Raw genomic sequence first — 12,343 nt, 5'->3', positions numbered from 1 at the left:
CTGGGGGCCTCTCTCTAGCGAGTTCTAGAGAGACTTTTCTCTCTAATAATTACTTTTCTCTGGAAGCAAGTCTCTCTTTTCCTGTAGATTTTGTTGGTTTTCCTCGGTCTCGTCTAGGCAAGAGAAGATCTTTCTGACTTCTTTTCGCCCAAAGTGCTGGTCTCCCTAGCATGCAGATGGTTGTATATATTTTTTTGCTTTGATGGCAGATCTAGTGGAGTTTTTTTAGGAATGTTGTAGATATGCTTTTTATATGTCCTTCAGTGATTTTTGGTATTAATCCGGTGGAGGAAACCAACTAAAACCTTTGATCTGCTATTTTTCTTTGTTTTCTTTTTGTTGTACTTCTTTGTGTCTGCAAGCAGTGATGGCTTGAGGGTTGATGCTCCACATTTGTTTTAAAGAAGCGGTGGTTTGGATGGTTTCTCGCCGAACACAGATTCGGTGGTTCCGTTCATGACAGAGTATGCCTGTTCCACCGTCACTAATGCCTTTCTTCAACTTGTGGCCTTTCTTTCGCACGATCTTGGTCGGCTGTCTCGGTGATGCTTGGTGGGTTGCTTCGGTCGCAGAGTTCTGCCTTCGTTCTCATCTTTGTGAGCTTGTCAAGGTGTTGAGAATCAAATCCTGCCGCCCTGTTAGTGTTGATGTTAAGATCTGAGTTTTCTCCGTCTACAGTGGTCGGACGATTCTCTGCTCCATTACAGTTTATTGGGGACTTTTTCTTTGGGCTTGCATAGGGTTTTTTCTCTTTTTTAGATTTTGATGGACCAGCAGTGTTGAGATCTGCTTTTAGTTGCCGGTGGGGATTTCTTTAGGCCTGCAATGTTGGGTTTTCCTCCTGAGAGCTGTTTCTAGACGAACGATGCCCCCGCTGCAAGCTTTTATCTTCATCAGGGTTCAGGTTGCCCAACTCGTTAGGGTTTCTGTTGGATTTGTCTTTAAACTTTGAGCTTATCTATGGGGCTGCGTTAGGGCTTATTTAGGAGTTATTTTCTCTTTGGTCTTGTATATCTGCTAGCCTTTATAGCTTAAACATGTTGTACCAGGTTTTTATGCCCCTACTTAATTAAACTCTCTGTATCTTTGAGAAAAAAAATTTGAATGATCTTTTAGGTGACATTATATTACTACTTGAATGCATGCTATTATTTATTATACTTTCCTTTATCAATCAAAGAAAAATTTTTTATTTTTAGAAAGTAAAAAAAAAATTTAATTAAATAAATACAATTATACTTTTTGAAAATTTTAAGCAAGTTACTCACAATTAAATAAAGTCCAAATATTTAATTAAAAATGTTTAAAAGAAAATCAAAATGATTTCTCGTCTAAAGTTTTGAAAATGCCTTTATGATAATTTAACATCCATATTAGTAACGTTACTTAAAAGTAGTGATATGGCATAGTAAAGGATTTTAATATTTTATTTATTAGTTTAATTAATTATTTAATACTAAATTAATATTTTGATTTTTGTAACTACTATTTAAATATTTTTTGAATTTCTTAATTTAAAAATTCACTTCAATTTCTTTAAATTATTGAGCATTTTTATTCATCTTAAAAATTAGTTTTTATTTTTATAAAATCATTATCACTAAAATGACTACAAACATTTTCAAAGACTATAGTTATATAAACTTAAAATTTTATAATTTGATATATTATAATTATTTTTAAATATCAATAATAAAAATATTTGAAATTTTTTAGTAAATATAAAAAACTTTATTAATAAGCATAAAATATTTAATTAATTCTAAATATTTATTAATACATACGGAAATTAATAGTTTTACTGATACGTTTTTAAAACTAATTAAATGAAGATAATTATCAATAACTAAAACTAGTAAAGTAACTTAAAAAGAATTATCTTCCGAAAAAAAAAATAGAGGAATACAAGTTGAAGATACATTAAATAAAATAAAATTTAAATCATTTTAATAATACTAACTACAACTTTTAAATTCATATCAAGTAACTTTAATTTTATCTTTAGGGGAAAAAGAATAATATAAAAACACATCATTTTCATTTAATCTAATAAAATAAATGCACAACTACTTCTAATATTCCCAAGTGAAATAAACATATAGCTTCTTTTTCTTCCTTCTTCATCATAGATTTGGCATTCAAAATGAGTAGGAATTTTAAGGGAAAAAACACAACTTTTCGTAATAAAATGAATGGAATGACTTTTCTCCCTCAAAATTTTCTACTTCTGCGTCATCACTTTTACCATGAAAACTCGTATTTTTATGAAGAAAAAGAAAATTTTCAGAAGAAGAGAAATCCAAAGAAAAAAATAATCAGAAGAAAAAGAAGGAGCAAAGAAACTGTCTTATAATTCATTTAATCTGGAAATTGGTTATTATGTAAGTGAAAAGTAATTCTCCATTATTTTAACATCACAAATTAATCCTTGTCTTTAAATTAAAAAAAAAAAAGAAGAGAATATCTATAAAAATCTCAAATTTTATTTTTTTTTACAATTATACCCTTAATTTTTTTTCAACTAATATATTTTTATTTTAATTTTTTTTTATAATTATACTATCTTTTCATATTTTTATTAAAAATTAATAAAAAATTCTTATCCAGGCTCAAAATTTCGAATTAAATATTAAAAATTTCCATTAAATTAATTAAGAAATATTAATAAAAATAGCAACTCTTCTAAAACCTTTTCCAAAATGGCATTCTCCATCTGCTTCTTTCCACTAACTCCAAATCCCAGGTGTCATGTTTGAAGCCTGATGTTATGTTAGGTGTCCATAGTTTTTTATCATTCTGAATTAGGAACGTGCTTCGTCCACCAAGCTACTATGGGCACACACTAAAATCACCAAGAAATGGAACATCATCGGCCTTAGTCTCTCTCATATGTATCTGATCAAAAAGCTCCAAAGCAACACTAACATTGCCACTCAAATCTGTAACCCAAAATTAAATAGCTCCAAGAAAACAATCTTTCAGTCATTTTGTCGAAAACATTGTGTGCATAAGCTAGTGGTGCACATTTAACATACATATTGACTGCAAACGTCAAGCAGTTTCTAAGAGACCATCCTTGAAGAAATCACATTTTACATATGTAAGAATGTACGAATGTTAAAGAAATCACAAAAAATAAAATAAAATAAAATAAAAATAAAAATATATTATTAAATACATGAAATTTTGAACATACAACTGTAAGAATGTTAAAGAAATCACGACATGGGTTAAGATTTCTCTGTATCCTTTCTCTTTTGGGCATATGTTACAGGGTAACAAGGTCATTGTCTGGAAAGGTTCTTAATTTCCCCATGAATTTTACAGACAAAACTTTTCCAACTAAACAAATGGATTAACAGTATTACACATGCCTGGGTTCTTAATGCACCAAAGTGGCTGAAGAGGTTCAGCTCGAATTCCTCTGCTAACCATTCTATATCTCCACTCGTTTAAACGATCCATTGCCTCAGCATATCTCTTCATGCCTGACTCATCTCTGTTCCCTGACCACAACGTCTCCGCCATTGCTGAAGCTCTAGGCCAAATCCTCGCATCAAGGACTGTTGGATCTGCTTGCTCTGACCATAATGCCACCTCTCCCCCAAGGACCAATTTGGTTTCTTCTTGGCTCAGCCCATATGTTATGTCATAATTATATATTGCTTGCCATGTTTTGAATGGTCCACACCATGATCCGTTCCCAGAATCGCCACTCGTGGGTGGCTGATTATATTGACTGTCGTTCCCAATAAAGTCGCCATGCCCACAATCCAAATAATAGAATTCTGAAGATGACACAATAGCCCTGTAACCAGCAGAAACGATGAGTTTTGTGTTGTTTGGACCATTGTTCCATGTTTGAAGGATTGTCTGCTCAGGTGGAAGAAATGAGGCGTCCACTTTGACATTGTCGTCCAATAAAATATCCTCCCAGTACACCACAGTGCGATTGAGTGATACAATGTAAGGGAAGGTCGAATTGACAAAGATCTCTAGGAGTTGACTAAGGGTTCCATTATCAGATAAGAAAGATTGAATTGCTGGGTCAGCTTTCCAACAACCTGGGATGATCTCATCAGCTCCAGCATGGTAAAATGGTTCAGGGAATAAGGTAACTATGTCGGAAATTACATTTTTTACGACTTCATATGTCTTGGGGTTCAGTGGGTTTAGATGGCCAGTTCCTGGTTCTGATGCAAGCCGGTCAGCCCATTCACTTCCGGCCGGCCACCAGAACATATTTGCGCATGTCACAATATCTGGGTATGCTTCAGCCCACGATCCTGTGTGTCCTGAAATTACAAACAAGGTTGACTCGCTAAACTGTCTTTATACTATAATTTGTACAGATAAAAAATGCTTTTTTAATTAAGTTGAATTTAGAAACTCTGTATATACTGACCTGGAGAGTCGATTTCTGGTAGAACTCTAACCCCGTGTTCCAAACCAAACCGAACAATGGCTGCAACATCCGCCGGAGAGTACTGCATGGTTGGCCCATAAGAGCCCTTGGCTGCAAGTTCAGGCATAGATGGCAGCACCAAAGGAAAGGAATGAGAATCTGTAATGTGCCAGTGGAACACATTGAGTTTATTGGCACTCATGGCCCCAATAGTTCTCAACAAGTCCTTCACCGGATAATAATTCCTGGAGGTATCCAACATAATCCCTCTGTGAGGAAAGAGCGGCGAGTCCCACAAGTAGAGCCCCACCGGCACGCGAGAAGGGTTGCCCCACACCAGCTGGGAGAACGTCTCCAGACCCCTCATGGCTCCCCATACCGTCTCAGCCGTCAGATTAGCAGTGTCCCCATCACTAGGGATGAAAAGGCTGTAAGATTCATTGACACCATGATGGAGTGGGGCGGAAAGATCAGCAACGATGATGGCAAGAGTCTGTAAGGGAGGAGCTGAGGCAGAGAGATTAACAGAGGGCTCGACAACAGGTTGGTAGTGCTCGGTTAGAATTTGAAGGAGGTAGCGATTAACAGCGGGGGAAAGGTAAGGGTGGTTGGGGGAGGAGATGTAGAAACCAGGGGAGAGAAGAGCGGCCTGTGGATGCGGCCATGAGAGAGAGGTAGGCTTTGGCCAGACGTTGATCTCTGCAGACGCATACGTCGGCGTCAGGGAGGAAAAGATGCCCCATATCAAAAACGTGTAGCTTAAGGAGAAGATGATTAACCTCATCCTTTCCGTGTGACGCTTATAGTGAATAGTGATCGACTTGTAATGGGCTTCATATAGGCATTTCGGAAGCAAAAGCATGGCCGGCTTTCTACGTCTGTCCGTCTGTCTCACGTCATCCACTATTATCATGTACGAAGTCCTATGTATGTAATTAATTAATGACCTTATTGTTCAAACAAATACATAGATTCTTCCAAACCAGACGATGCCAAATGTCGTAACTGTTGGATATTTCTTCAAGTGTTTATTACATTTCTTATGTACAAATATTGGCCGTCTAATTAATTAATGGAATATTATTTAAAAATTATTGTATATATAATATATTTCCAAATTAAACAGTGCCAAATTTCATAAGCATGTAATAATATCTTGGGCTTTTGATAAGATTTGAGTATATCTACTCAATCTTTAGATGAATCATCAAAGTATTATGGGTAGGGGTGAGTATTTGATCGATCCAGTTTAAAATTATAGTAAATTAAATAAATTAAAAATGTAAATTTTGATATTTATATAAATTGAATTAAATTGATTTTGATTAGAAATCGAATTGAACTGAATCGGTCTAATTTAGTTTGATTTGATTCGATTTGATCGATTTGAATTTTTAATAATTTTTTTATTTTTTATTTTTTATTTTTAATATTTAAAATTTAATTTGAATATTTTAACTTTAATATGATATAATCTTTATATTATTAAAAATAATATATTATTATCACTAATCAGTTTGATTTAATTTTTTCTTTTTTTTTTCTGATTAAAACCGAATTGAAATAACTAAAATTTTTAAAATTAAAAATTAAATTAAAATAAATAAAAAATCAAACTGAATTTTTAAATTAATTCAATTCGATCGATTTTTTCGATTTAAATCGAATACCAAATTTACTTTTGTATTCTATAATTAAAAATATGCTTTAACCAGAGCATTTGTTATGGCTAATTATAGCCATTTCTTAAGGCTTTTGTGCATGTGGTGAAAAGTGTGTACCATATTTTTCATAGAAATGAGTTTGTGTAAGTGTAGTTGGCCAATGTATATTTTATTTATGATTTTTACTTTTTTTTTATTTTACTTTTAACACTTTATAAAAAATAAATATTAAATTCTTAAATTACAAATCTTAGAGTTTAAATCAACTATTAAAATGATAAAAGTTAAGTTCTTTTAAAATATGTGATTAATTAGGATTAAATAATTGTTTATACAGTGATGTTCTGAGATTGAAAAAGTAAATTTACCGCGTGAATATAGACTTAAATGAGGGGAAAATCCTCATTTCCTTTTATTTATTTTTCTTTTATTTATTAGTGACGTCCAATGGCCTCTGTGCTATAGTGCCACTTGTTTCTGTCACACAGATTCGTAAGTGATTAGACCAATTACTCTCTTTCACATCACACTGGATCATTTTTCATTGGTCTTGGGCCTGCGATCAATTTAGCCTGCCTCGCGCATTTGGATTGGGACTTGAAACGTTGGACCGGTCAACGAAATGAAAACTTCATGAACTTTGAACCTGCGTTATTTTTTGGGGTCTGGTATTGTTCAAAATAGAAAGGTTTCACGATCATCACATAGTTTTAACTAGTATTTAAAATAGATAAAAATATAATGTATAATATGATTCATGCATCGACTTAAAATGTATTAAAATCATTTTAAAAATTAATTATAATTATAAAAAAATTTAAAAATTTTAATAAAAATTGAAAGTTTTAACTATATCTAAACTTTTAGATTTTTATATTCAATTGGATAAATTATTTAAGTGATTCATTATAATTGTAATAAATTTAAAAAATATAATTTTTTTAAAAATTAAAATTTTTATTCATAATGTAAAATTTTATTCTTGTATCAATTGGGGTTATAGGTATTATTTAAACATATTCCTCATAAAAAAAATTATTTTTTATTTGGAGATATGAACTAGATTCTCCAAATATATTGGAGAGGAGATGGAGCCATAAGCCGTTCCAATTAATTATAGAAAAAATTATTATTTAAACTTTGTGGTATAGATAAATTTGTTAATTAATTTTTTAATTTTAAAAAGTATATTATAACGTATTTAATGATTTTAAAAGTATATTAATTAGTAAATTTTATAAAACATTTAATCTCTTAATTTTAAAAATATATTAAAATATTTCTAATGTTTTATAAAATTTACTAATTAAGAAATCAATTAATAGATTTTTAAAATCATTAAAACCATTGTAATATATATATATATATATATATATATATATATATATATATATATATATATATTTCATTTCAGAAAAAAAAATATTATTAAATATTTAATGATTTTAAAAGTCTATTAATTGATTTTTTAATTAGTAAATTTTATAAAATATTAGAAATATTTTAATATATTTTTAAAATTAAAAGACTAATTAGTGAGTTTTATTAATAAGTAAATAATAATTTTATCTTAATTATAAAGACAGTGATTATAAAGACAGTTTTTGGGAGGTTCAAAGAATTAGGAGGAATAATTGATGAAGGAAATGCTAACAAGAACTTGAAGAATAGAAATGGAGCTGGCACTGACCCATATCAGCTTTTGAAACCAATTTTTAAACCAGAGGTAACAGGAGACATTTCAGATGAATTATAAACATAATGCTCAGAAAATTAATTTGAATATCTTGTTATTTATAATTGTGATAAATTAAAAAATTTTAACTTTACCATTCGAATTTTAAATTATTTTATTGAATATAATTATAAATTATTATAAAAATTTAAATTTTTTTATCTCTAAAATTTCAGATATAATTTTTGAGTTTAAATCTAAGTACTTAATAGTCTATTATTAAAAAGAATGTTATTACAACATTTATAGCATGAAATTTAAAAAGCTTATATTGACCTTAAAAAAGGCACCGTTTGCCTATAAAAAAACATTTGTAGAATTTCTATATCTCAAGTAATTAAGCATAATCCTCTATGTTATTATTCCTATAAGGGAAGAATAATTCTATATATTTCTACTTTTCAAGAAATTTTTTAAACCATTCAGCTGGAAATTTGGGATATCGTTTCAATCCATTTTTGTAATCCACGTAATTAATTCCAAAGTGGACACTAGATTTTACCTCCCATTCAAAATTATCCAACAATGACTTTGCATTTCCTTCACCTTCTTTGTAAATTAACAAAAAAGACATTAGATTTTTATCTTTTTAAAAAGAAAAAAGATGAATTGGGTATGGAAATTAAAGAAAGAGAGGCTAATTAACAAAAAAGCACCGATACTCATCGACACAGCGCCACGATTTCCAAACTTCAAAACTGGACACTTGGAAAATACGTAAATCCACAGAAAAAGAAAACACATGAAGAGGTAATTCAGCGGTCTGCATGCACTGGCACCACCTCAACGGTACTGATCTCACGGACACACCGTTGCAGGCAGCGATCACAAAGGATGGGTTGGCTTGGTGTGATGGGTCAAATATAGCAGCCTGCTTTTCCTTTTTGGCAAGGTTGGTGTTTGGCGATGCTTGTTGGCAGTAAACGATTTGTGGCTGTCCAAGTTTACGTTTCAATTGGGACTAGGCTGAGCATATTGGGTTGGACTTTTGTCCCGTTGTGCTATGAATTGGGCTATGTGCGTTAATTGCTTATACAATTCATTCAAAATATTAATGTCAAAATAGATGATACTATAATTTATAAAAGCACAAATTTAGGCCAAGATTCCCATGTGATGGAAACAAACTTATGAATATTGTCACTTCATCTAACGTTGGTGATGGTGCTCTTTACCAAAACCAAATATTTTCTAGTAGTTTATAGGCATTAGGCACCTCCATGATTCATATTCCATTTCATCTTACGTCAATGAAGTTAGCTTATAGCTCATAGCTCGTAACCTCTTTTAATTCCGTATACGCAAAATGAGTTTCATTTAGTTAAAAATCATACATTTCATACAATTTTAATATAATTTCTTTCTAATTCTTCACGTATTTTTCAACTGTGATTCGATCTCGAGATGTGAAAGCACTCGAGTCGGCTCTAAAGCAAGTTTCTACTCCCAATCTTGTCATGAAAATCAAGCCCATACAACCCCCAGACAAGTGCCACAGACGACAAGGCTACAGCCACTGGACTGAGCAGCCATATCAGCAAAGGGAAAGTGATGCAAAGGACTCTGTTACCTATGAGAGACAGCAAGAACCCACGTTCAAATACTGTTTGTGTGTACGTCGGCGATGATGAGAACTCCTCGCAAATATTCAACAAGAAATTGGCTTCAACCAAGAATCCAAGGCCCATAGAGCTGCACAAGAAACTAACCAGCAGAAACAATGATGCTGAACCGAACTTTAAAACAGAGATCCTCCCGAATTGTAACCCAAAAAATGGATTGCTGAGGAGATGGATTGAGTTGAAAGCGGTGTTTGTTAAAGCTGCCAATGATAAGTTTACGAGAATGGCTATTGAAGCAGTGAAAATTGTTGACATTTGGGTGTTTCTCAAGCTCTGCACTACTAACATATTCTTCTTATCATCACCCTGCATTTGGCAAAGAAAATTATCATCATCTACCCAGAAGATTGATTAAGTCTAGTAATTAAGAGAAGTTCTTGGCTCTTGGATTACCTCTTTGATGTTGAGAAACCAACTTTTCCTCCTGAGCGAGTCGATTCCAATGGTGGTTTGAGTGGGTTTGTTCTTGAAGCAATGCCATAGATAGGCATGGTAACCCACCATAATGAAGAGACTGAGAGGGACCAATATGGTATCAAGATAAACAACTATACCCATCTTCTAATTCAGGCATAGAAGTATGACTTTGATGTAAGAAGTCACCCATTTATAGGACTGGAGTAGTTTTCTGTCCAAATCAGAAAATCAAATCGAACCGATTAAATATTGATTCCTTCATTTTTTTTTATTTGATTATTAATTTTAAGAACATACCTTTAAATCTTGTGTGATTGGAGGACTCTAATTGTGGAATACATGCAATGGACATCAAGCCCAACACCTTCTTTTAGTGCCTTACCCACTCACTCCATTATATGCTGTTCTGCAATACCAAGCCTACAAATTTCTTTCCCTTGTGAATAACTCACCATAATTTTTTTCTTTTTTCCTCAAAGGCAAAGAGTTCAGTGTTTAAAAATTAAAAGAAAAGAAGCAACCCAATGGTGTCAAGAACATTTATTTATAAAAAATGAAAAGGAGAAATATTATCATATTGAAGAGTCCAAATCAGCGACTTTCGGTGAGACTATTTTAAGTGGTGATTTATTTTTATTAATATAATTTTTGGAATATATATGGTAATATTTTCATTTCTACTCTTAATCTTTAATTTATTATTAAAATTTTTTTAAATTTAAATTTATTAAAATCTCGTTAATCGTGTGGTTCAATATTTTTTTTCCTTTTAAATGAATTTGAGTATTTTATTTTTATAAATAAATTAAATATTCACAAAAAAATATTTTATTTTCTAATAGACCGACCTTTTAATAATCTGAGCTATTATGAATGAAATTTATTCTTAAGTTAATAAGATGGAATACCTATAGAAACTTAAATATAAATTTTATATTTTTTGCTAAGTAATTTAATGAAGTTTTTTTTTTTTTGAATCAAAGTAATTTAATGAAGTTTGTTGTTAGTTTTTGTTTACTCTTATTAATCTTGAAATTATTAATTAAATTGATGAAATAAATTAATTTGGAAGTAAATAAAATTGAAAAAAACAAGTTTAATTATTCAAGTTTATCTTTAAATATTGATAATTAAATTGAATACAATAAATCAATAAATTAGAAAATAATTTTACTTACTTCAAATATCTAAACTTAATTATTATTTCAGTTTATTTTTTAAATCGAAATTAAATAAATTAATATTAATAAAATTATTAAAATAATTTATACATTTTGTTTTAAAAAAAAATAAAATAACATATAAAACGATACAATTCACGTATTGATAAAAAATTTTAAATGTTTATCATTTTTCATATTTATATTTTAATTTTAAAATTTTGAATAATAAAATTAATTTTTTTATATTCACTTTAATTTTAACTATTTATTTTAATTAATTTTAATAAAAAAATTTTAATATATATGTCATGCCATGTAAAATTATTTCTTAAAAATAAAATTAATTTTTTTATATTTACTTTAATTTTAACTATTTATTTTAATTAATTTTAATAAAAAATTTTTAATGTATATATTATACCAGGTAAAAAAATTTATTAGATAAAAAAGTATAAACGTTTATATTAATTCATATTTATCTCTAAAATTTTAAATTTTAAATAATAAAATTAATTTTTTTTAGTTTGTCATAATTATAAAAAAAAGGAATAATTAAATTTGAAAAGTTAATAATAAATTATAATATAATTTGTAAAGTTTTATTTAACTAATAAAATAATTTTTAAAATATATATTTTTTATTTCAACAATATCTTTTTTTTTAATTCCATTATTTACTTTTTTATTTTCATTTTTATAAACATATCTAGTTTAATAGAAATTTAAAATGTAAAAAAATTATAGTATAAAATATATAATATTTTATTTTATCTAATATTATTGATGTGAAATATTTTTTTTATTGGATTAATTAATAAATTAATATATATTATAAATTTATGAGTAAAATAAAAATATTAAATATTTTAAATAATTTACAATAAATATAATAAATATATTTAAATTTTTATAAAAATTATAAACGAATAACTTAACATACTAAAAAATGTAATATTTCATTTGATTTAATATTATTAATATAAAATATATATTTTTTATATATTAAAAATATATATAATTTATAATAGTGAGTATAAATTTTTAATAAAATATTTTAATATATAATATTTATATGTGATATTTTATATAGTAAAAATTTATTTATAATAATTAATTATTTAATATTACATATGATAAATATAAAATAAAAATATACTTTTAATATAAATTTTAAATTAAAAAATTATATATTTATTAATATAAAAATTTTAGAGATTATATTATAATTTATTATTAATTTTTTTAAATTAATTTAATATTTTTAGTTATAATCCTAATAAATTAAAAAAGATTTTATGTTATTATTAAATTTAAATTTAAAAGTTTGAATATAAATA

At 28.7% G+C, this 12,343-nt stretch overlaps 2 protein-coding genes across 2 annotated transcripts; both read right to left on the bottom strand.

Annotated features, from left to right (window-relative positions):
• Window positions 1-3,141: 3,141 nt before the first annotated feature.
• Window positions 3,142-5,333, bottom strand: LOC110623660 (beta-hexosaminidase 2). Its single transcript, XM_021768662.2, has 2 exons — window positions 4,406-5,333; window positions 3,142-4,295 (listed from the first exon to the last, which is right to left on the bottom strand). Exons 1-2 carry the CDS (start codon window positions 5,316-5,318, stop codon window positions 3,343-3,345), a joined length of 1,866 nt encoding a protein of 621 aa, XP_021624354.1. The 5' UTR covers window positions 5,319-5,333; the 3' UTR covers window positions 3,142-3,342.
• Window positions 5,334-9,099: 3,766 nt separating this feature from the next.
• Window positions 9,100-10,015, bottom strand: LOC110623572. Its single transcript, XM_021768567.2, has 2 exons — window positions 9,820-10,015; window positions 9,100-9,732 (listed from the first exon to the last, which is right to left on the bottom strand). Exons 1-2 carry the CDS (start codon window positions 9,982-9,984, stop codon window positions 9,232-9,234), a joined length of 666 nt encoding a protein of 221 aa, XP_021624259.1. The 5' UTR covers window positions 9,985-10,015; the 3' UTR covers window positions 9,100-9,231.
• Window positions 10,016-12,343: the final 2,328 nt, after the last annotated feature.

The sequence above is a fragment of the Manihot esculenta genome, chromosome 9, assembly GCF_001659605.2.
Source record: "Manihot esculenta cultivar AM560-2 chromosome 9, M.esculenta_v8, whole genome shotgun sequence".
In the NCBI taxonomy this organism is placed as follows: Eukaryota; Viridiplantae; Streptophyta; class Magnoliopsida; order Malpighiales; family Euphorbiaceae; genus Manihot; species Manihot esculenta.
The sequence above is the reverse complement of the archived record's forward strand: the minus strand, read 5'-3'. Positions and strand labels throughout refer to the sequence as shown.

Excerpts from the sequence above, each read along its gene's own strand:
- LOC110623660 (XM_021768662.2), bottom strand. The coding sequence starts at position 5,318 with ATGATAATAGTGGATGACGTGAGACAGACGGACAGACGTAGAAAGCCG. Across the intron at positions 4,296-4,405 it reads ACCAGAAATCGACTCTCCAG|GACACACAGGATCGTGGGCT; the intron begins GTCAGTATATAC and ends TTGTAATTTCAG.
- LOC110623572 (XM_021768567.2), bottom strand. The coding sequence starts at position 9,984 with ATGGGTATAGTTGTTTATCTTGATACCATATTGGTCCCTCTCAGTCTC. Across the intron at positions 9,733-9,819 it reads GGTTTCTCAACATCAAAGAG|GGTGATGATAAGAAGAATAT; the intron begins GTAATCCAAGAG and ends TGCCAAATGCAG.